This window comes from Trichechus manatus, unplaced genomic scaffold (genome assembly GCF_000243295.1).
Source record: "Trichechus manatus latirostris isolate Lorelei unplaced genomic scaffold, TriManLat1.0 scaffold00100, whole genome shotgun sequence".
Classification (NCBI taxonomy): Eukaryota; Metazoa; Chordata; class Mammalia; order Sirenia; family Trichechidae; genus Trichechus; species Trichechus manatus.
Genome location: NW_004444036.1, coordinates 5,499,098 through 5,521,582, shown reverse-complemented (window position 1 = coordinate 5,521,582; position 22,485 = coordinate 5,499,098). Strand labels below are relative to the sequence as shown.

The 22,485-nt window shown below is 34.5% G+C and overlaps 1 protein-coding gene across 5 annotated transcripts in view; it reads right to left on the bottom strand.

Annotated features, from left to right (window-relative positions):
- The window catches only part of CNKSR2 (connector enhancer of kinase suppressor of Ras 2), a 281,133-nt gene that overhangs the window by 134,114 nt on the left and 124,534 nt on the right, over positions 1-22,485 (bottom strand). For all 5 annotated transcript variants that reach the window (XM_004382841.1, XM_004382843.1, XM_004382842.1 and 2 more), the window contains exons 7-8: positions 16,468-16,527; positions 11,475-11,543 (exon numbers count right to left, since the gene is read on the bottom strand). In XM_004382841.1, the coding sequence (XP_004382898.1) occupies positions 11,475-11,543; positions 16,468-16,527 (129 nt within the window). The remainder of the gene's footprint in view (positions 1-11,474; positions 11,544-16,467; positions 16,528-22,485) is intronic.

Here is a 22,485-nt window from a genome sequence, read left to right as displayed (position 1 = left end):
GTTAAAGCGATAGACTGCTAACTGAAAGGTCAGCGGTGGTACCACCAGCGGCTCCACAGGAGAAAGATGTGGCAGTCTGCTTCCATAGAGATTTACAGCCTTGGAAACCCTATGGGGTCGCTATGAGTTGGAATCGACTCGAAGGCAATGGGTTTGGTTTGTTTGTTTTTTTTTTTGTCCTAAAGAATAGATCCTAGCAACTAACACCTCTTCTCACTGCCTTAGTTCTGGCTTGAGTATTTGATCCCTAGACTTAAAACACAGTCCTAATTGGTCTTTCTGCTTCTAGTCTTTCCCAGGTCCAAGATACTGCTACAGTGTAAAAGTGTCCTTCCCTTCAAAACCTTTGAATAGCTCTCCAGCAGTCCAACTAAAGATCCAATTCCTCAAATAGGTCCTTCAATACTATGGCCACGGCTGTGCCTTTTCCTACTTCTCTTTTTTTGTTTTTTTTCCTACTATTTCCCTTTAATGCAATGGTTCTCAAACCTGAGCATGCATGAGAATCACCTGAAAGACGGGTTAAAACACAGATTGCTGGGCCCCACCTATGGAGTTCTGATTCAGTAGGTCTGGTGTGGAGCCTGAGAACTTGCATTTTTAACAAGTTCTCAAGTGATGCTGAAACCACACTTTGAGAGCTGCTGTACTAGACAATAAGCTCCCTGAAGGCAGTGACTTGCTCATGTCTGGAATATTTTAGGTGTTCAATATGTTTCTAAGACTATATATTATAACATAAATCAGTAAGTATTTATTTTGTGTCTTCCATGTATTACAGATACAATGGTGAATTGTGAGGCACAGATTTGTGCCTCATTAAAGAGCGTAATGAGGAGGGGGAGAGACCAGCAGGTAAATAAACATTTACAATACAGTAAGAAAAGTACCTCATTTAATAGGGTAAATACAGGGTGTAATGGGAACCCCCTAAAGAGGCATGTAACCCATCCTTGAGAGTTCGGAGAAGGTTTCCTATCCAATCTAAACTGAATTCTTCAGGAGTTGGACAGGTGACAGGACTGTGAAATTTGAGGGGGTGGAAAAAGCTGTGAGACAAAATATCATTAGTTTGAGCTATTTTCAATAGTTCAGTATGGGTGGAAGACAGAAGAGAAGGAGTAATGAGGCAGAAGAAATAAACTGTGGTCAGATGATCAGAAAAGGCTTTGTAAAAGTAGATGATTAAAAAAGTTGGTTGAGTAGTGAATATATGCTCCCTCAAACACTGTGCTTTTCTTAAAAGCACTCTTCCCTCTGCTTGTAAGTTTTCTCTCACAAAACCTTACCTATTCATAAAGGCTCATCTTAAATGCTATATCCGTCATAAAGCCACTTCTTACACCTGGAACCATATTTTCCTCATCTGAATCTCACAGCACACTGTTTGTATCTCTCTAGTGGCATTTTTCATGTACTGCCTCATACTATAGTTATACATTTTTCCTTGTCCCGCTCCTCCCCACCTACCCTCACAAGAACTGGATTTCAAGCTTTTTGAGAATAAAAATGGAGTCTTATTTATCTGGACATACCCTGTAATCAATGAAGTGACTTACAAATGGTATTTAATCAATATTTGTTAATAATGGGACAAATTTTTTTGTGAGATAATATGGTGAAATGAGACAATAAATGTTTCAGAGCAACAAAACATCTTGAAACACCAAAGGAGCATTTGGGTTTGTAGGTAAAATCAACATGCAGTATTAAATTTTCCTTTAAATGTAATATATCTGCTACTAAAGCTACAATAGACATTCTTTACCCAAAATTACCAAATAAACTTTCTCATTATAAAAGAATATTTGAAAAAAATTAGTATTTCTCCCTTGGATACTCTAGACCTAAAGTCATAGTGATGTGATTATGACAAGGAATTATAGCAGATATAGTTCCAATTTGTCATAGAAAGATTCTACTTTATCATATGCATTATATAAACACCATTAAGAAGGTGCTTTTTCCCCCAGAAAAATATATTGTAGTGGTTGTAAATAGTCCAAGTTTCTCTTTTTCAATATTTTAATAGGATATTTCATTCATATTAAGTCAAGGGCTGGAATGAACCTTTTAAAAACCACCATATGTATCTTGCACAAAATATGTCTGATAAGCTATATAGATATGTTTTCACATATGCTGAACTATTAATATTATCTTCATTACTGTACAAGGTAGCAGAAGTCAGTATCTCCAAGCAATAGCAAGTCATATTGTTTACCAATTTATATATAATCTTCCACTTGTAGATTAAAATATATTTTATATACAACAGAAACAGAATTAAAATTTCCCCAGAACTCTATTAAGGTATCCCAAGTGTTAAAAGCCAGAAGGTCTGCTTTCTTGTGGATGGGGCTTGTGATTGTTTTGGTCAGGCTGAAGCAGACAGCAGGTGTTCCTGGATGAAGTGCAACATAAGTGGGCAGGTCCTAGACAATTGGTAGCCTGGATTAGGTGCACAAGAGGCTTTGGGGTTGGTGCTGAAGAGAGGCTTCCTTTCCTCTTGGAACACAGGGGGAAGAAGCTGTCTCTAACCCCTTTAGGAACTGCCCTGGCCTACCTGTTTTCCAAACAATAACTGATGAATTATTTGACCAACACATGAAAAGACAATCTCTACTCTATGGCCTCAAGTAGCCAGTTACAAATAAGCAAAAAGGAAAGAATTTAAATTGATCAACCCAGATTTTCTTTACTTATTTCAAAGTTACATTTGGAGCTAGTTACAAAAGAACATCTCTATACCCACAGGCAGGAAGACAGGATATTTCTTAGAATATTTTAAGTTATTACCATTCATAAGACAAGGAAACAAATTACCAATGCCCCTGTGTATACACATGCTCTACCTCACAGGTTGAAATCTATAAAGGATACATCTTCACAAATGGGACTTGAAATGTGCCTATATGTGTCTGATGATATGAGTCACTTTATATCCAAATGTCCTCCTGCTGTTTTTGAAAGCACCGAAGAGACTTAATTCAATACATAACCCATCATGCTGTAACTAATGACACTTCTGCCTTTGCCAAATTCTTTGGTCCTAAGATATAGTATTCTGTTCCTTTGCATTACTTACTAAAAAGTTACAGTATCTAATAAATTCAATGTTTTATACCAATGATTACCTCTTTCTTTAGCAAAACAAGCGATGAGGAAAATCATAGTTATAAACGTTTTAAAAGTAATTAATTTTGATATACAATATCTTTCAAGATCCTAGAATTACTAAATCTTGAGTACCAATCTGCAAACTTCATCCTTACCTACATTTATTTTTTCTACAAACTATTAATGAACAGGACTTAAATATTAAACTCTAGTACATTTGGAGATATCCTAATTTTGCTCTTCCACAATCATTAACTCACTGAATAGAAAGAATTACTCATAGTTTAAATAATAACAAAGATAATATGCTAAAGGATATGCATTCTGTTAAGAAACTATATGCAAAAGTGATTTTAAATCCCAGCATAAAATAATTTAAATAGAGCGTTCAGAAATATCCCATGATTTATCTATTTTAAATAAACCTTAGTATTGATATTTTTACAAACATGATTAAAAGAGATAGTCTTGGGAGAAGATGAAAGAAATGATCATTTGAAAAGAAAGAATATGAGAATTAAAGGTTTTATTTTCACGAGGGAAAAACCCCGCACAATTGTATTCATTTAATCATCAAGCCTCTCTTCATCTCACATGCTTCTTAACTTTAAAAGGAACTTATCCAGTGAAAGAAGAATTCACAAAGGTATTTGTTTTTAGTGTGGCTTAATTTTACCATAAATCTTGGATCATGTTGAACTGCTCACAATTTTAATCTGCATATATGTTTAAATAATATTTTCACATGCATTTCACAGTCCTATGTAATTAGCATGTTTATATAATATATAACACATATAAAGAGAAAGCACTAACAGAGAACATCATTTCTCACCACTAAAGACAGACAGGGAGTCCAAGAGAAGAGAGCCAACTTTAGTACTACAAGAAGCTAGTACTTTTTTTATTCACTTAATACACACCATCTTCTTGGAGTCTTTTCCCCCATAACCAAGAAGTTCTGAGGGTTAACTCAGAATTCCTTGATTGGCTCATGAGGAAGCTCATGGGAGGAAGAAAATAATAATCATAATTATTCCTTTAAGTTTTCTGAATCACCCATGTAGTTTTCACCAAAGGTGGTAACTTTCCATATGCAGTTACTTGCACTATCTCCTATAACCTATCACTTATATTAACTGTAGGATTTGTATTGCTGGTGTCTCTCCTTCTGTGGCAAGTTGATTAAAAAAGTGTGGGTCCAGTTTAGCATCTTGAACATACAGCTCTCTTTCCCTTCTTCCATTTCAGTATGGTATTTGGTACATGTTGGGGTCTCTGAAGGCCAAAGGTTTATTTTGGGGCCTTCATGGTTACGTTCATATGTGCTGTAGAAAACTAAATCAAAGCCAATTTTATTTTTAGTTCATCAACATTCATGATGTCCTTTGACTTCTCAAAAATATAAAATTGACTGAGTCTGAAAGCCTCTGTTAGGAAGAGATGGAGGAGGAAGACAATTAGTCATAGTGAAAGGCAAAGCTGTGGAGGTGAATTTTTATCACATCACAGAACCTCATTCGCCAAAAAGCAGTAACTTTTTTTTTAAAAAACCAAAATAATACACGTTTATAACTAAGATTTTTATAAAGATACTCACATAGGTTAAATTTTAAAAACAATATTTATGTTTGAATATATTTGGAAGTTATTAAATTCAACTGTTCCTTCCTATATTTCATTTCTATTCTTTTTGCAAAGACACTGTAAATAGGTTTATTTAAAAAAAAAGGCTCATCATCACCAAAGCTAAGAATGAGACAAAGAATCTTTATCTAAAAACTTAAAGCTCCTATTTAAAGGAATTCTGAGAAAGAATAAAGAAAACATGTCTACCCTTACACAAAAAATTATGCTTAAAAATTTAAGTTGGGAGCCCCAATGAAAAAAAAATTTTTAAAGTAACCAAAACCCCTGTGTTCAAAAGTGACATGCTTAACAATTTACAACATTGCTACCAATGATTTTTAAAATGCCTTTTACTAACAGACATTTAACACAGATACACTGATTTGAAAATACTAGCAAATATTGCAACAGGTATCTATCAGAACACAAAATCAAGATATATATATGTGTATATGTATATATTGCTAAAATAAACAGCATTCTAAATTTTTATTAATAAAAAATTTTTAAGAACTTCCATAATGGCTATTAATACTTTCAGTATAGATGTTATCTTTAGAAATCATTTTACCAGAATTCCAGCAAAGCAGACAAAAAAGATAACTCAATTTCAGCTCTAAATAGGGCCATAGTAAACTCTACCTGCCAATTTTCCCAATTAAAATAAATCCTTTATTGCCCAGTATTAAGGTAATGAGACGTAGAAGGGACAATGTGAGAGGAAATGTAAAAGTAACGAGTAGCTACATTACCTAAAATTTCAGCCAACATGCTGATTAGAACGTCCATTTAGTGGATGAACCCTGTACTTGAATCTTAGGGCTAAATAACCTAAAAAGAATTCAAGTTTATTGTCCCCATCTCTTCAATTTCCTCCTTTATGGTACTCTAATGTGTTTCCCCTTCATATAATAATTTTTTACCCTCACCAGGCAGTTAAATGTTATCTACTAATTGCCCATTCCTACTACTGATAGGAAGTGGATTAGGCGATTGTGACTGGCAGACTTTCTTTTTTGATAGCCGTTGGAAAAAGGGTTTAGATTATTGATACTGATTTTCCAAATGAGCTGCACACTTAATAAGCAGGAGTAGGTAGGAATTTCAGCCAATAGATACATTTTAAGTATACAAAATAATTACTGATAAGGAAACTTTTTAATTCAATGTAAAATAACTAGATCATATTAACTGTATGTTGATACTGAAAGTTATATTGTAATAATAAAAATAAATTAGAGTAAGCATTTTAAAAAGCAATTACATATTTCCAGATGAGATAAGTAAATAATTAGTGTAAATAACAAAGAAACAAATCTGGATGGAGAGATCTGCAAAGAAAATAAATTGGTTAACAGGAAGTTAACATATTAAGACATCATACAATTTATCTCCTGTACATAAAGTCTTAAGATAATAAATTTTAGTGTTATAGAGAAAAATCATGAAATATTATATTGGATGATAAATAATGAATTGATTTCTCTAGCAAAAAAAAAAAAAGTAATTTATATCAGTATGTGGCTCTACAAAACCAGTTTCCACACATTCTTATAAAATCTAAAATGTTCAATGTAAAAAAAAATCCATGATCATCGCACAAACTACCCTCTGTATAAGGTGGAATTTAAAATAAAATATTACTATGAGTAACTGAAATCTATGATGCAGTTTCCTTTAATTTTTGGCAAATGCCTCTTCAGTGATTTTTTTTCCTTTCTAAAAAAGAACAACTCACTCTCTTTCAGAATACCAATTTCTTAGACAGATAACATACTTATTTTAGGGTGTTAATCATTTATTAAGCAATATGTTAAACACCATGCCAACATATTTAATCCCCACACTCCAGTTAACATCTTGTGTTTACAGGAATAAGATATGGCATACACCAGAAATACTGCCATTTGAGGTCTCAGTTTTTAAAATTTGGGGTATAAGGCAATTTGTAAGAGAAATACCTTCTCCTTTGAGAACACAGAAGAAAATAGACAAGAAGAAAGAAAACTGAACAAGTGAAGAATGGAGGAGAAACAGTCAAGTGAGAAGAGATGATAATGTTAAGGGAAAGGAAAAGAAAATAGAATTAGAAGAAAAACTAAGAAATAAAGACAATAATTAAGTAAATACAAAAAAATAGAGAAAACATCTGGTTTTAGACAATATAACGGTATTGATTCCAGTCAATGAGGTACTGAAGCTACTCATTCATTGTTGCTTATGTCCAGGGAAGGGGTGGTAGAGTAAGAGGGAAGGGAAAAAAATGAACTTTAATGGATCATCACTCTCTCCATCCATTCTGATTATGTTGGGGCTTTTCTTTTTAACAGTATTCTCCTGTTCTGGGGTTGAGGGAACAAGAGGGTAAGAACAGAGCCAAAAAGGAGAGACTACAGTGAGAATAAGAATAAGGGAGACACTTTTGAAAATTGTATGAATGAAGTTTCCAGATGACTCAATAGTTCTACAATCTGTTCCCTTGCCTACTCCCACCCACTCTGCTAGTCTTGCTCAATGATGTTTAATAGTTCGGGGGTAATAAAAACCACTAGGTTACAGTACTCATTTTCCATCTCTCGCTAATCAGTGTCCAACATTCTGACCACTTGTTGCAGTCTATCTTCTTCTTGACTATCCAAACCTGGTTATTTTCCACTTCAGTAGCCTTTATAGCCACATCTATTGAACCATTTCTTGCCATAATGTAGTCACCAGGTTCCAGAAGATCTTTCAAAATAATAGTGAATATGTTTTATATTTACACAAAATAAAAGGAAATTTTTCAGAATGCTAGATTCAACCATCATATATGCCACTCTTTTCAACCTACATTCCTAAGAAGAAAGTATCTGTTTTTAGTATGGATAGACTCTTTAGGACACTTACACACCAAAAACAGTATTAACATGAAAATTAACAGATTCATTAGGAATATGCCCAAATAGTTTTAATAACTATAAATAGTCTCATCAGCCAAAAAAGTGTTAAAAGTGCATCATGAGGGAAGAGTTGCTGGTTCAAACTATGCCGAGGTATCTCCCAGAGAGAGGGATGTAGTGGCAGATGAAGTGGAAAAAATCTTGGGAGATCCCAGCAGCCTTTGAGGAGTTGGATCTTCAGTGGTAGGGAAGACATGCAATATGACTCAGTCTGCTTTGCTTGGATGTTCATGATTTTTTCTTCTTCCTACCTGGCAGCCAGAGTTTCTCAGCCACAGAAGTATGTTGATTTGAAAAGCTTAAAAGCCACTTATAATAAAAAATATAGCAACATGAAAAAGGACATAAAACTTCTGGTTTCATTTTAAATAAAAAAATATATATAAAAAAACAAACTAGAAACATACACATCTAGTTGGACATCTTGAAGATATACCATACTAGCAATTAAAAAAAAAGTACTTGAATTCATCTGTGATTCATTCAACTTTCTCAGATACTTAGGGGAAATTTTCAAATCATTTTTATATGTATTTTAAAGTAAGAAAAATTATCAGATTTTATATTGTACGTAATTACCTATAAAAGGTATACTTAAGCAGTAGAAAGATATACAATTACAAAAAAATACAAACTGGCCTAATATTTAAATAAGTAGTAAGATTTAACATTGCTTTTCTCATTATTGACTCTAAATTGATATTTAATAATATTGGCAATATCTCACCATCATGGTCAATTAATGGATTGGAGAATTAATATTAAATATATACTACAAGTATATTAGGCCATATTTCAATGTAACTTACTATTATATCATGACCAGCCCCCAAAAGTCCACAGTAATGAATGCAAGGATAGAAGTGGTAATTGCATACTACAAATCTTTTATACTTGTTTCAACTAATTTATCTACCTACCAAACCTTTCATACAAACAAATCCAAGATAATTTGCATTTTACCACCTCTGTATACTGTCTAATAAGAAGTTTAAAGCATTGTAAAGACCACAATGCAGGCAACAGCAAGAAAAAGAGGGCAGAGTAGGTTGCATTTAATGAAACGCACCATTTTTGCACAAATATACCTCTTACTTGAACACAAATAAGAAAATCTGGTAATTGATGGCATTATTAAGCAAAGCTACTTTCATGGAATTCAACATATTTCTCTGTCAGAGAATGTCTCCATTATAATCAAAAATCAACTTGCAGGCTCTAGTAGCTGCCTAAGGTGCCCTGGTGGTGCAGTGGTTAAAGTGCTCGGCTGCTAACCAAAAGGTCGGCGGTTCAAACCCACTAGCTGCTCTGTGGGAAAAAGATGTGGCAGTCTGCTTCCGTAAAGATTACAGCCTTGGAAACCCTATGGGGCAGTTCTACTCTGTCCTATAGGGTCGCAATGAGTCGGAATCGACTTGACAGCAGTGGGTTTGGTTGTGGTTTTGGTAGTAGCTGCCTGTCAAGAAAGTGGACTTTATTTGGTCCAGCTGTTCTAACAGGTAAAAAGAAGGCTGGGAAGTTAATTTTTATTCAGCTTCTAATGTGTGCCCCACATTGTGACAGATGTTTTATATACCTTATCTATCTGAGGGAAAGGAACAGAAGAAGTGGCAGTAAAGTTAAATTTCAACCCTACTTCTAATTTCAGTTCAGCTGATTCACTACCCCAATTACATTAATTCTCACTTCCTTTCCTCTTCTCTTACCTTTAGCTTCACTTAATCTCTCAGCGAATACTGAGATTTATTTACATGCTTGTTAGAATTCTTCCCCTTTTGTTTGATAATTTTATAATTTTAGTTAGGGGAAGAAGTATAACAAAATTGAAGTAAGAGCATAGGTCTTGGATTCAGACAGCCTCTAGTTGTGGGTAAATTAATCATTCTGACCCTCAATTTCCACAAATACCTACTTTGCAGGATCACTGTAAGGAGTAAATTAAATAAAATATGTATGTAACATGGTGCTTGACACACTGTAATAAAGATTGACTGTGGTTATTATTATTATAAAAAGGTAAACTGATGCTCAAATTGTTACCATGACTCACTGAGAACCGTAAGTCAATTTCAGAGCAAAAACTGGAACCAAGTTTCCCCAACCACCATTCTTTGCAGTTCTCAATATTTCAGAATATTACTGTGATGCAAAAACGTACATACACTCTTGTAATATTTAAATGTCACCAATCCATATTAGTTTACTTGTTTATTTGTAAACTTATTAGTTTACCTGTAAACTTTTAAAGACTTTCATATCCATTTGATAAACATCAAAATCTTTGCTCCACAAAGAGTGTTCTTTAAGTTTTTTTGTTTTTGTTTTCCCCGTTAGAGACTATTTTCTATCCTCTTAGAATCAACCAACTGGAAACCCATGCAGAAACTATCCACCATATGTCATATTTGTTAAGGTCACATTTCAGAAATGGAATATTAGAAGAGGGAAAAGCTGCCAGTCTACTGAAGCAGCTGCTTTATCCCACAGCCCAAATCCTCATCCTAGGGGGCAAGAAACTTCAGTCAGGACAACCACTAGTCATCAAAATTTTCATAGTATGGAAAGGCTTTGTCTATTACCAATATTCTGTATTATCCAATGCCAACCTTACACCCACAAATTTAAATTTTAAACTTTTATTAATTTTTCCTACATTTAGATAATGAACTTACTGAAGAAACATCATGACTTTAATTATAAGTGTTTAGGAGCCTTTCCAAAACATCACAAACTTCTCAGTTTATTTGAAGCCAAAATTAAAATGGGTCTTTTGCCCTAAGATCAGAATCACTGAGAAAGATCAGCCTTTCCATACGGGTCTTCTTACCTACAAAATATAGCTTTTCTTTTTAAAGTTCTTCTACCTCTAGGACATGTAAAAGCAAATTTAGTTAAAAGGTGTAATGGGAGACAATTCTTTACTCTGAAGTGTAGTGAGCTGTAAGTAGAATATCAAAAAAAACTCAAGGGAGCATAATTGTATTAATAATTTGATTTTTTAACTCATTTTTTAAGACAAAACACATTATTTTGGCAGAGAGAGGGGAGCAAAGTGGATCAACTGAGGCATAGAAAATAGTCCGAAATGAAAATCATTTAATGTTCATTTTCTAAATCAACGATTAAGAAAAAGAGTCCTTTCAAATCTACCATAGTTACAGAATGCCAGTCATTCTTAGCTGTAGAAACGAATTCATGAAGTTCATAGGGTGAGAAATTTTTTTGAATTTATTAAGTACAATAGTTTTAAAACTAAAGCTGCAGTCCTCTTTTAGGCAATAAAAAGCCAATTCAGCTATTAAAGTTTAAATTTTTAAAAGACATCTACACTTAAAGTAAAAAAAAAAAAAAAATCCACCAGATATTTTAATGAACATACAATGTTAAAGCATATAAGGAATATAAGCTGTTATAAAATACATTTACTAGGCAATTGAATTAAGTTTTAAAATTAAACTTTTAAAAGTTACATCAAGAAAAGACCAAATTTATATGCATTGCCACTTTAATTTCTATTCCACAATTACTATCCCAGTTCATTGGATGTTATCCTGCACCTGTTCACATAGAAATGCGTATTTGACCTCAACCAATATTTCCTCATATTCTTTTGCCTTACATTCCATCAAATACTGAAGAAGAATAGTTATTCAGTGATTTTTTTTAAAGAAGGCTATTCAATTATTTTGTACACAAACAGGCACTTTATTTCATTAGTATTTTTTAAAGCTTTAGTAAATGTTTAAATTAGTTCCTCCCACTGACTTTTAAGGTAATTATACATACCACAGTCTGATGATTAACTTGAATCACTTCATCACCAGCATGGATTTTCTTGCATCGATCTGCAGGTGACTGAATTTAATATAAAAGAAATGATAAAGGACATAATTTTTATCAGGAATTTTCTCTCTCTGGCAACACCACAATAAGTTAATCTCCTTAAATTAGATCAAGCTTCTAATTATAATTAAAATAGGAATTAAATTAATAAAAATGGTTACTAGTATTTAATATACTGTTTGAATTCTATCTATAACTAATGACAGGAAATAGAAATGCAAAACAATATACAGATATTTATGTTACAAAAGAACAACAGATTTCTGAGAGCATTAAGGGAAAATGATAATTGGTATTAACCTTTGCAAAATTTACACAGATAACCCTGCTAGGCTCTACTGGGCAACTGCTTCAAAAATATATTTCAAAACATTATCTTTTGTATATTTTGATCCTTTATATTCAATATCAATAATTCACATAACTTCAGCAAATCAAGATTTTCAAGTACATGCATATATGATCAGCATCAAAGCTTTGAAGACTGATAATTAAGTTGCTAAATTATTTCATCATTAATAACATAAATTCTGAATAATCCAGAAAAGCAAAATAAAACATAAGACAGAAATTAGCTTAAAGCTTCATTATATGATATTCTCTCTCTAAATATCTAATTACAAGAGCATGTTATTTCTATGTTTCATATAGAATAATACACTGACAAACAAAACCACACAAAATGACCAAAATGCCAACACTTCTATAAGATGTAACCATTCTATCACTTTTTTCTTCACTCCCATAAGAGGTTAAAAACAAAAATAAACAAACAATAAAACAACTTTGGTAAGCTAATGTTGACAAGTTTTAAGAATCTTTAGGAAACTAAAATGAGACTTAAGATAGAAATTTTATAATATTGTGGGTGTGGATAATGAATTAAAATACTATTCTTTATTTTTCCTCTAGTGACTACTTATATTGATGATATGCATTATTAGACATTTTAATGACAACATACTTATAGACTTCTGAATATATAGAAAACATACATATATATAAATATATTTGAGTACGTGTGTATTTACTTATCTACCAAACACAAGTGCTGGTGATATTACTCACTAGCATCTACGAAAAGTGAAAGAAGTGATGCATATGCAAACTAAAATGATGTTTTTGAAAACCTGGTATACAATTTGCTTTAAAAAGTGATTTCTAGTTCCTTTATTTTGGTTTACTTCCAATTTCCAATTATTTAAAAAATACAGAAGTCTTGAAATAACATTAACCTTAATTCAACAATTTTTCAAAATTCATAATAAAACTATTTGCCATAGACTAGAATTCAAGATAAGATGATATCCCAGGGAGCTGCAGTCGGCAAATAACACAAACATACTATTAAGGGGCTAGGTTCAGCTAGTATGTGGACCCAACACTAAGAATAACAGAAAAAATACATATATTTATTCCACAGTATCTTTAGGAGGTGGGACAGGTAAGCAAAAAAGATAAATAGCATGTAATAACCCTGTAAAGATTGTAAATCATTACTTTAATAGAGCTTTTACTATGGAGTCTGTCCCTGTGCTATCTGGTTCACAACTGATCATTTCAAAGGAAAGCATAGAAGAAAAATATCAAGCAAATGGCTCTAGACATGATAGAAAATATTTGGGACATAAAATGAAAATAAATTTAAATAACTTTTTGCATAGATAAGTAAAAAGGAAATAAGTCATACGAATTATAGACTTTTAGTGTTAAAAGGGATTCTAGAGCTCATTTTGTCTAAACTCCTCATTTTACATAGGAGAAAACTAAGGCACAGGACAGAAAATAACTTGCCCACCTTAGTGAGCAACTTTAGTAGGACTCAACATATCTCTTAATTATAAATGACTGAGAGTACCAAAAATAGTAAAATATTTTGAAGAGCAAAATTAAATGAGGAACTATTAATATACAATTCATGTTTGAACTACTGTATTTTTACACAAATATGCGTGCCGCCTACATTTGTTTGCCAATCGCGCCCTTCCCTTGTGAGCAATTTCTGTAAGTGCGTTATGCTAATTTTTTATGTTGTTGTTGTTAGGTGCAGTCGAGTTGGTTCCGACTCATAGTGATCCTATAAGACAGAGTAGAACTGCCCCATAGGGTTTCCAAGGAGTGCCTGGTGGATTTGAACTGCTGACCTCTTGGTTAGCAGCCAAGCTCTTAACCACTATGCTACAAGGGCTCCTAATTTTTTTTTTAATAGCAACATGTAAAAAAAATTGGCATAGCAGGTGCTTACGAAAATATTCCACGGGAGGACAGCGTGCTTGGCAAACAAACGTAGAAGGCATGCATTATTTGCGTAAAAATACGGTATTCATAGACTCCATCTTTCTTTTGATCATGCATCCATTTATGAAATATTACTAAATAATTAATATGACTAAAGCACAGTGCTAAACTTTTTTTACAGCTCCCATACAAGATAGAGAAGTACATTCCTATCAATTCTTCAAGATATAGTTCAAAATCATCATTTCTGTGATTCCTTTTGATTTCACTTGGTAGCATTTACTATTCTTTCCTTTGTCTATGCAACTTTCACTACCTGTTTACGCAGATAAACCCCAGCTTGCTGTCCATTCCTTTGGGGCAGCAAGCTAGTTTATTTTAAAAATTCTTCCAATACCTAGCCCTATGCCTAGAGCATAGCAGACATGAAAAAGAGGTTTATAAAATGAACAAATGAATAAACGAATGATAAAATGAATGTATAAATAAATGAGAATGATCAGTGGCAACAGTATCCAGTATCTTACTGCATTTAAAATTTTTAAATAGTTCACGATATACATTTGATTGATATTCTTGAGTCCCATACGTGGTGTGATCAATTGCTTTTATATGGCCTTTCCTGTCATGGTCTTGTAACTTCCACCAAATGATTGGGTGGGACTGTGCAAATAAGGTTCTTGTGGCCCACCAAGGGGATTAGATAGCTTGCTAATAATGCAAATAAGGTGCATGACACCCTTTTGTGGGTGGGATCACGCAAATAAGGTCTATAGGACCCTAACAAGGGGATTGGTCAGTTTTGCCATCCTGCTAGGCTTACAGTGAGCCATCCCAGAGGTAGAAAGGGGGGATCTCAGTACCACCAAGAAGAGCAGACAGGAGCAGAGTGTGTCTATTGGACCTGGGGTCCTTGTGCTGAGAACCTCCTAAACCTGGGAGACAGACAGAGAAGGAGCTGTAACAGAAAAGATAGTGAGAGACGGCAGCACAGCAGTAGCAAGAGTGATAGCAGCAAGAGATGGCAGGAACCAGGAGACCAGCGAGAGACTGCTGTGGTGGGGCTTGCCAACCCACAGAGCTAAGAGCTGTAACATTTGCCTGAGAAGGCCCTGAGCAGGGCCCAACAGCAGAGAGTGAGAAGAAGCTGTCTTGATCAAGAACTATATCCTGGGTTGTTCCTGTTACTTCTGAATCATTCCTGATCCCATGTTGTACCCTGTAAACCACTTAACTGTAAGTATGGTTCCTGAGTTCTATGAGATGTTGCAGTGAATTACAGAACCCAAAGACCAGAGAGGGAGTACTGAGGGGAGGTGGAGTAGTTGACATTAGAGATGATGGAGTGGTACAGCAGTTTGGAAAAGTTGGACACTTGGGACATCTTTAACCTCTGCCTCATAGGAACCAGCTTTGTGCTGATCCTTATAAAAGAAATTATTCATTTACCGTATGACTCCCATATTTAGTACTAAATTGTGAAGTCACTACAGGAATTCAACTGATGTATATTATACATTTTACCTTCACAAGAAACCAAGAGACATAGGTGGAAAAAAGTTAATAAATGATTAAAATAACAAGTGAATTAGATGAACAGAATGTTGATTTTTAGAAGAAAATTCTGGTAAAATATTGAGATCAATAATAACTTCATATTAAACTAATTTCACTTCATTCTTCTTTTAAGGAACACAGCACAAACCTGCAATTTGTCAAAATCTCTAAAAGAAAAAAATACCAAATTAAAGCTCAGCACCTGCTTATAAAACAGTAGAATGGAAATCTAGGACAACCAAATGCAGGAATACTGATTTATTATGCTATTCAAATCAATTATACTGATCATGTTAATGCCCAACATGATCACTTCACATTTCTGTAGCTCTTTATAGCATAGTCTTTCACATTTATTAGCTTACTGGATTTCTGTAACAACCTAGTGAGGTATGTAAGGCAAATAATATTATTTCCCATTTAGAGCTGAGGAAACTGAAACAATGAGAGGGTAAGTGACTTGCCAAAAATTACACTGCCATTAAGAAGCAGAACTGGTTGTAGGACTAGGCCTGGGGACTTCTGGCCCACTGCTTTTCAGTGGTTCTCAGACTTGAGAACGCCTCAGAATCACCTGTTAAAACAGAATCTCTTGTTCAGAAACAGAGGCTGGGCCCCAGAGTTTCTGATTCAATGGGTCTGAGTGGGGCCCGATAATTTACATTTCTAACAAGTTCCCAAGGGAGACTGATCACACTGTGAGAACCACTGAGCTGCCCTCCAAGGAATGAAGCTGAATTCTACTGCAAGCATTCAGAAAGTCGGCCCTACCTGATGTTCCTTTCTTGCATAAGTTAAGTTTCTTAAAATAACCAAAACATGTGACAGATGGAAGCGGATTCTTTTGGATGTCACAATAACTTGTCATGAACCAGAAAATACTTAACAAAGACAAATTTCTGGCTGTGAACAGAAACCATCAGATTTACTTTTAGTAAATAGTTATTCTGTTCTAAACTAAATAAAATGACGGAAATTTTCCTGAAATCAGCTCTTACTAACTCAGTATGTCTTTTTAGTTTTCTCTTTTAATGTGCTCATGTTACTCAAAAAGTCAGTCTCAATTACGTGAGATATATAAGTTGTTAAACAATAAAAGGGAAAAACACACAACAAAAACTTGAAATGCTACAATACTTACATTTTCTGTGGTTCCAGTAATTACATGGAGGCCATCATATGTTGATTTAATATACATGCCCTAAGAAAAAGACAGCATCAGACAAAATAAATTAAGCAACTGGAATATTTTCAAGTACATTATAACTTCACTTATAAAACAAAATTATCCTATGGAATTAAAATTGTCATATGCCCCAGGGATGAATCCATGACTCAATGATGTTGTATTAAACTAGTGAGAAAGTCCTGTCTGAATGTTCTGGTTTCTAAAGTTTGTGGGAAGAGGTCTATAGACAACGTAACCAAATAACTACTTGATAAGTGAATTGCCTGAGATTTATAAAATGCAGCATGGTAATTCAATATCCTGAAGAAAGACCCCACTTCATGCCCCCCAAAAGTCCATACTATGTTCTGTGGCAAAATAAAAGTTTACAATAGAAGATTTAAATATTGGTATGCTATCACCTTATTGTACTTGACACATATCACACAATAAAAAGTAGGTTTCTACAGCATCACTTCAACCACAACTAACTGGAGACAGAAGAATGATAAAATACTATTTGTATAGATTTTCTTCTGCTGCTGTTTTGTGGTATCCTATGTTTTTCACCTTTAGATCTTATTAATGAAGTTTTAATAATTATATCCAATTATCTCTTCATGAGTGGAACCCCAGTGGTGCAGTGGTTAAGAGTACAGCTGTTAACCAAATGCTCGGCAGTTTGAATCCACCAGCAGCTCCTTGGAAACCCTATGGGGCAGTTCTACTCCGCCCTATAGGGTTGCTATGGGTCAGAAAAATTATCTGAGTTTTATCTACAAAAGTGCTTTGTATCTCGAAACACTGATTTCATAAGTGGAAAATGCTAATTTTAATGAACTTCAAGTCTGAAATATAAGGGATTGAACAATAGCCAAGAATACCATTTAAGAAAAAAGCATACATTTAGCACTATGTAAAGCAAACAATTACTATAAAGCTAATTTCCCAAGCCTTTATGTTAACTGGTTAAGAGCTACGCCTGCTAACCATAAGGCTGGCAGTTCAAATCCACCAGCTGCTCCTTGGAAACCATATGGGGCAGCTCTACTGTGTCCATACGGTCACTATGAGTCAGAATTGACTCAGTGGCAATGGGTTTGGTTTGGGTTTTTTTTTTATGTTAACTATGTTTCCAAACCAAACCCAATGCCGTCCAGTTGATTCCGACTCATAAAAACCCTACAGGATAGAGTAGAACTGCCCCACAGGGTTTCCAAGGCTATATATCTTTATAGAAGCAGACTGCCACATCTTTATCCCATGGAGTATCTGTCTGGTGGCTTCAAACCACCAACCATTTTGGTTAGCAGCTGAGCACTTAACCATTGCACCACCAGGGCTTCTAACTATATGTTTAGATATCTGAATATACATGTGCTTTCACTGAAAATAAGTAATAGATAAAAACAAGAAGTGATAAAGTTCATGGTATGGAACTATTACTAACCTACTACAACTAACCTAAAGGTTGGTGGTTAGAACCCACCCAGCAGTGCTGCAGAAGAAAGGCCTGGTGATCTGCTTCCATAAAGATCATAGCCAGGAAAACCCTATGGAGCAGTTCTACTCTGTAACACACAGGATCACCATGAGTTGGAATCAACTCGACAGCAACAGATTTGGTTTTGGTTTGCATAGGCTTTAATTCCAAAAGATCATTTTAGTAATGTCATATGTCTAAAATGTTGGTATCAGTTCCAAAAATGGCTGAGCTTAGTACTCTAATGTGAAACAAAATGAATGTAATTAAAAAGGATGATCATTTACCTGTGGACTCTATTTTCTTCAATGAAAGTTTATCATTTTATATAAAATAAATAATTAACCTTAACAGAAGTATAAATAGAAGTTAAATACTAAATTGGCTAGTAGTTGTTGGCTATGACCATATGGTAACATTCAATTTTAAGCAGTGACAGGTGTATAATGTACTTACTTTTAATGGTAATATTTATCCCCTTATTTACTGGAAAGTAAATGTAATGGTGCTACTATAGAACTTAGAAAAGGACAAGATCCTTGCAATCATTCCTCAGGAATTAACAAGATGGCATCAAATTAAAATAAATGATCTTAAAACATATTTGCAAGAGTTAAACACTAAGTTTTTTTTATACGTGTTTTTGCCTTTATTTATTATTGTACTGTAGATGAAGGTTGACAGAACTAGTTTCTTATTAAACAGTTAATACACATATTGTTTTATGACATTAGTTACCAACCCCACGACATGTCAACACTCTCCCTTCTCGACCTTAGGTTCCCTATTACCAGCCTTCCTGTCCCCTCCTGCCTTCTAGTCCTTGCCCCTGGGCTGGTGTGCCCCTTTAGTCTTGTTTTGTTTTATGGACCTGTCTAATCTTTGGCTGAAGGGTGAACATTGGGAGTGACTTCATTACTGAGCTAAAAGGGTGTCCAGGGGCCATATTCTCGGGGTTTCTCCAGTCTCTGTCATGCCAGTAAGTCTGGTCTTTTTTGTGAGTTATAATTTTGTCCTACATTTTTCTCCAGCTCTCTCCGGAACCCTCTGTTGTGATCCCTGTCAGAGCAGTCAGCGGTGGTAGCTGGGCACCATCTAGTTGTACTGGACTCAAGTCTGGTGGAGGCCTTGGTAGCTGTGGTCCATTAGTCCTTCGGACTAATCTTTTCCTTGTATCTTTAGTTTTCTTCATTCTCCCCTGCTCCCGAAGGGGTAAGATCAGTGGAGTATCTTAGATGGCCGCTCACAGGCTTTTAAGATCCCAGATTCTACTCACCAAAGTAGAATGTAGAACATTTTCTTTATAAACTGTGTTATGCCAATTGAGCTAGATGCGCCCCGAGACCATGGTCCCCACAGCCCTCAGCACAGCAATTTGGTCCCTCAGGGAGTTTGGATGTGTCTATGGAGCCTCCATGGCCTTGCGTTGTACAAGTTGTGCTGGCTTCCCCAGTTAAACAATAAATTTTGTCTTAGTTTTTAACGGAGAAGGACTGTGAGCAGATAAAGTGGAAAAGGCAGTGAAACAAACAAAATATATTGCTTGGACATACAAAACTATCATCATCCATCATCATCCATCTTCACCATCACTAACATCTACTTGTTACAATGTGCAGAGACGATCTGAATTGTTTTACATTTACTTCACAATACCCTATGTGGTGGAAACTATTATTACCTGTTTTAGAGACAAGGAAACCATAGCACAGAAAGGCTGGGCAGCTTGCCCAAGGTGGTAAAGCCAGGTTTCAAGCCCAGGCAATCTAATTCCACAGTCCACACTCTCAATCACTATGCACCTGACTGATCTATTTATTAACAGGTAGAAGAGTTATGCTTCTTCATTTTTTTATTAGAACATAATATTTGGCAAGTGTAGATATTAAAGTCAAACATTCACTGTTAAACATCTATTCTAAAAGACCAAGACATCTTTAGCATACATGTGCTATGAAAAATGTAGTAAAAAAGAATAACTGGATTTGATATTTTACAAATTTATTTTAATCACTCATCTCTTCTGACAACTGTAAGCAGATGTTTAATTATATTTCTCTCCACATTTCTTTCAACATTGTACATTACTGATTATGAATTAAAGGTCTTTGGCAAGAGATCTAAATAACTTCATAAATCACTAGGTCATAGAGAAAGTCTAGTATACTAAGGAAAAAGTTTAGAAAAGACATTATAATTATTGAGAAAATAAAAAATCATGAGATAATTTAGTTAAGACTCAAGAAATAATATTTGTATGTAATTATTATATGTACCAGGAATTTCAAAAACTGGCAATTGCCAGCTAAAGCAGGTATCTACTAGTTGTAAGAAGAGGATCTCATCATAACAATTTTATATAATTTACATTAAAGGTATTTTAGATAGATAAAAATTATTTTTTAATGTTTAAAGATGGATCTAGTTATGTACATAGAGTTCATTTCTAGAGATTTTCATAGTCATGAGCAAAATGATAGAAACAAAGTACATTTAAAGAATGCCACAAATAAAGATATTTTGTAGTATGCAATATTTTCATTTCTAATTTCAATAAACCATCTGTTATAACTGCTTTTAATAATCAAAACTGACTTATTCATTCTTCTTATCTCCCTCTGGTAATACTAATGAGAAAAATGACCAAAAGTCTGGCACTCAAAGAAAGTAAGAGAAGAAACAATTCTCTTGGATGAGCTTCAAACTAATCATCATCTAAACAATGAAGAGTTCACAGAAATACATCTGATCACTTGGTTCACCTCATGAAAGGGTCAAACAGCAGCAGGACATGTAGCTCAAATGGCTATTTTTCTGGAACTAAGATAAACCTAGGCTTCCATTTCACCGGAACCTTCATTCCCCTTTTTTTAAAAAATAAAATCAATTAATTCTGGAGCTGACTCGAACAGCTCCCTTTCTCCTGCTCAGCCTGCCAAAATGACATTTGCTTCATTCTGTTTCCAAACGTCAGTTAACCAGCAGGAGCCAAAGCAACCTCACAGTCAAGCCAGTGGAATAAGGCATATTTGGATGTAGTCCAGGTGCTTAAATAGAAAAAGAACTCTCTGAGGCAAGAGGCTTCCCCAAGGATGCACCTCAACCCATTCCTCGCTATTCAACTCATCTCTTGACTCCGATCTAGTTTCGATATATAAGGATAGCTGTAATTTTCCTTCCTATAATTTTCTGCTAATTATTGTTTTTTTAGAAGTATTTTAGAAGCAAGTTTCATATGTTTTAATCATAACTAAGCACTTTCCCCACCATTTCTTATAATGCTTCAGGACCTTACCTCAAAATCTACAAAATCCTAAGAGATTTCACTAATTAGATAAGGAACTGAGGAATGCAGACTGGAAGTTTCAAACATGGAGGCACTCAACTCAGGACAGAAATGGTGGGATCAACATGCATTCCCAGGAGGCAAAAGGCCAGGATGTAAACAATTTGTTCCTGGGAAGAATGTGTATAACCAAATTGGCTGGTGGCACTCATCTAGGGAGTAAAACTCACTCCCTCCTAGCCAAATGGCTTGCCTTTACATTTCAAAGGACTCCAAAGCAGAGCTGGTTCTTTGGTTCAAATCCCTGCTGAGAATCTGCATTTCTAACTAGTTTCCAGGTGATGCTAATGTTGCTGGTTAGGGACAAATTCTGAGAACCACTAGTAGAGCAGTGGGTCTCAAAATTTATTATACATAAGAATCACCTGGGGATCTTGTTAAAGTGTAGATTCTGATTCAGTATTCAGTATCTGGGGTGGAAATATAAATTCTCAGCAGGGGTTTGAACCAGAATGAACCAGTTTGAAGCTCTGCTCCAAAGCTGAAGATGAATCAGTTATTAACCCAATATCTTTCTCTTGTTCTCTATGTATAAAAACTTCTAACTCAATAGAGACAGTAGAGTACTTTGTATTTTTACTTAGCCTCCCAGCCCGAGCTATATCATTCCTCAGTACAACTCCTTTTCTTTCACTTCTAACAGAGTACAAGATTTTCCTCTTTGACAGGAACAATCTATCCAGTTTATCAGTGGAAGAACAAAGCAACTACCTTTTGCCTATGAGAGACATTCTGTTTTGAAATTGGCAGAAGACCTTCTACAGATGTTTCTAAGCTAATTAAACTTTATTAAAGTTTAGTTTTCTCTCACCTCTTTCTATCTCTTACCTTCATTTACCATTTAGACACTTCCTATGGCTAAGCACACGCTAAATGTTACTACAACCCTCAAATCTATTTATTTCAAATGTGACTGACTAAACTTACTTAAAGGTGACTGAGTTTTAAAATAATAACCTTGAATAAGTCATTCAAAATCTCTATTCAATCTCCCCTCCTGTCATATGAATCACAAGAAATGGTTTTTATAACTTAATTTTATTAATTTTCAACATTTTCAGTTTTTCTTTTCCACCCTTGGAAATATCTTCCCAATGAAGTGTTGCCCATTGTCCTTTAAAAATGAATTTCCCTAAGTAGTTCGTTTTCTTCCCCTCTTTTT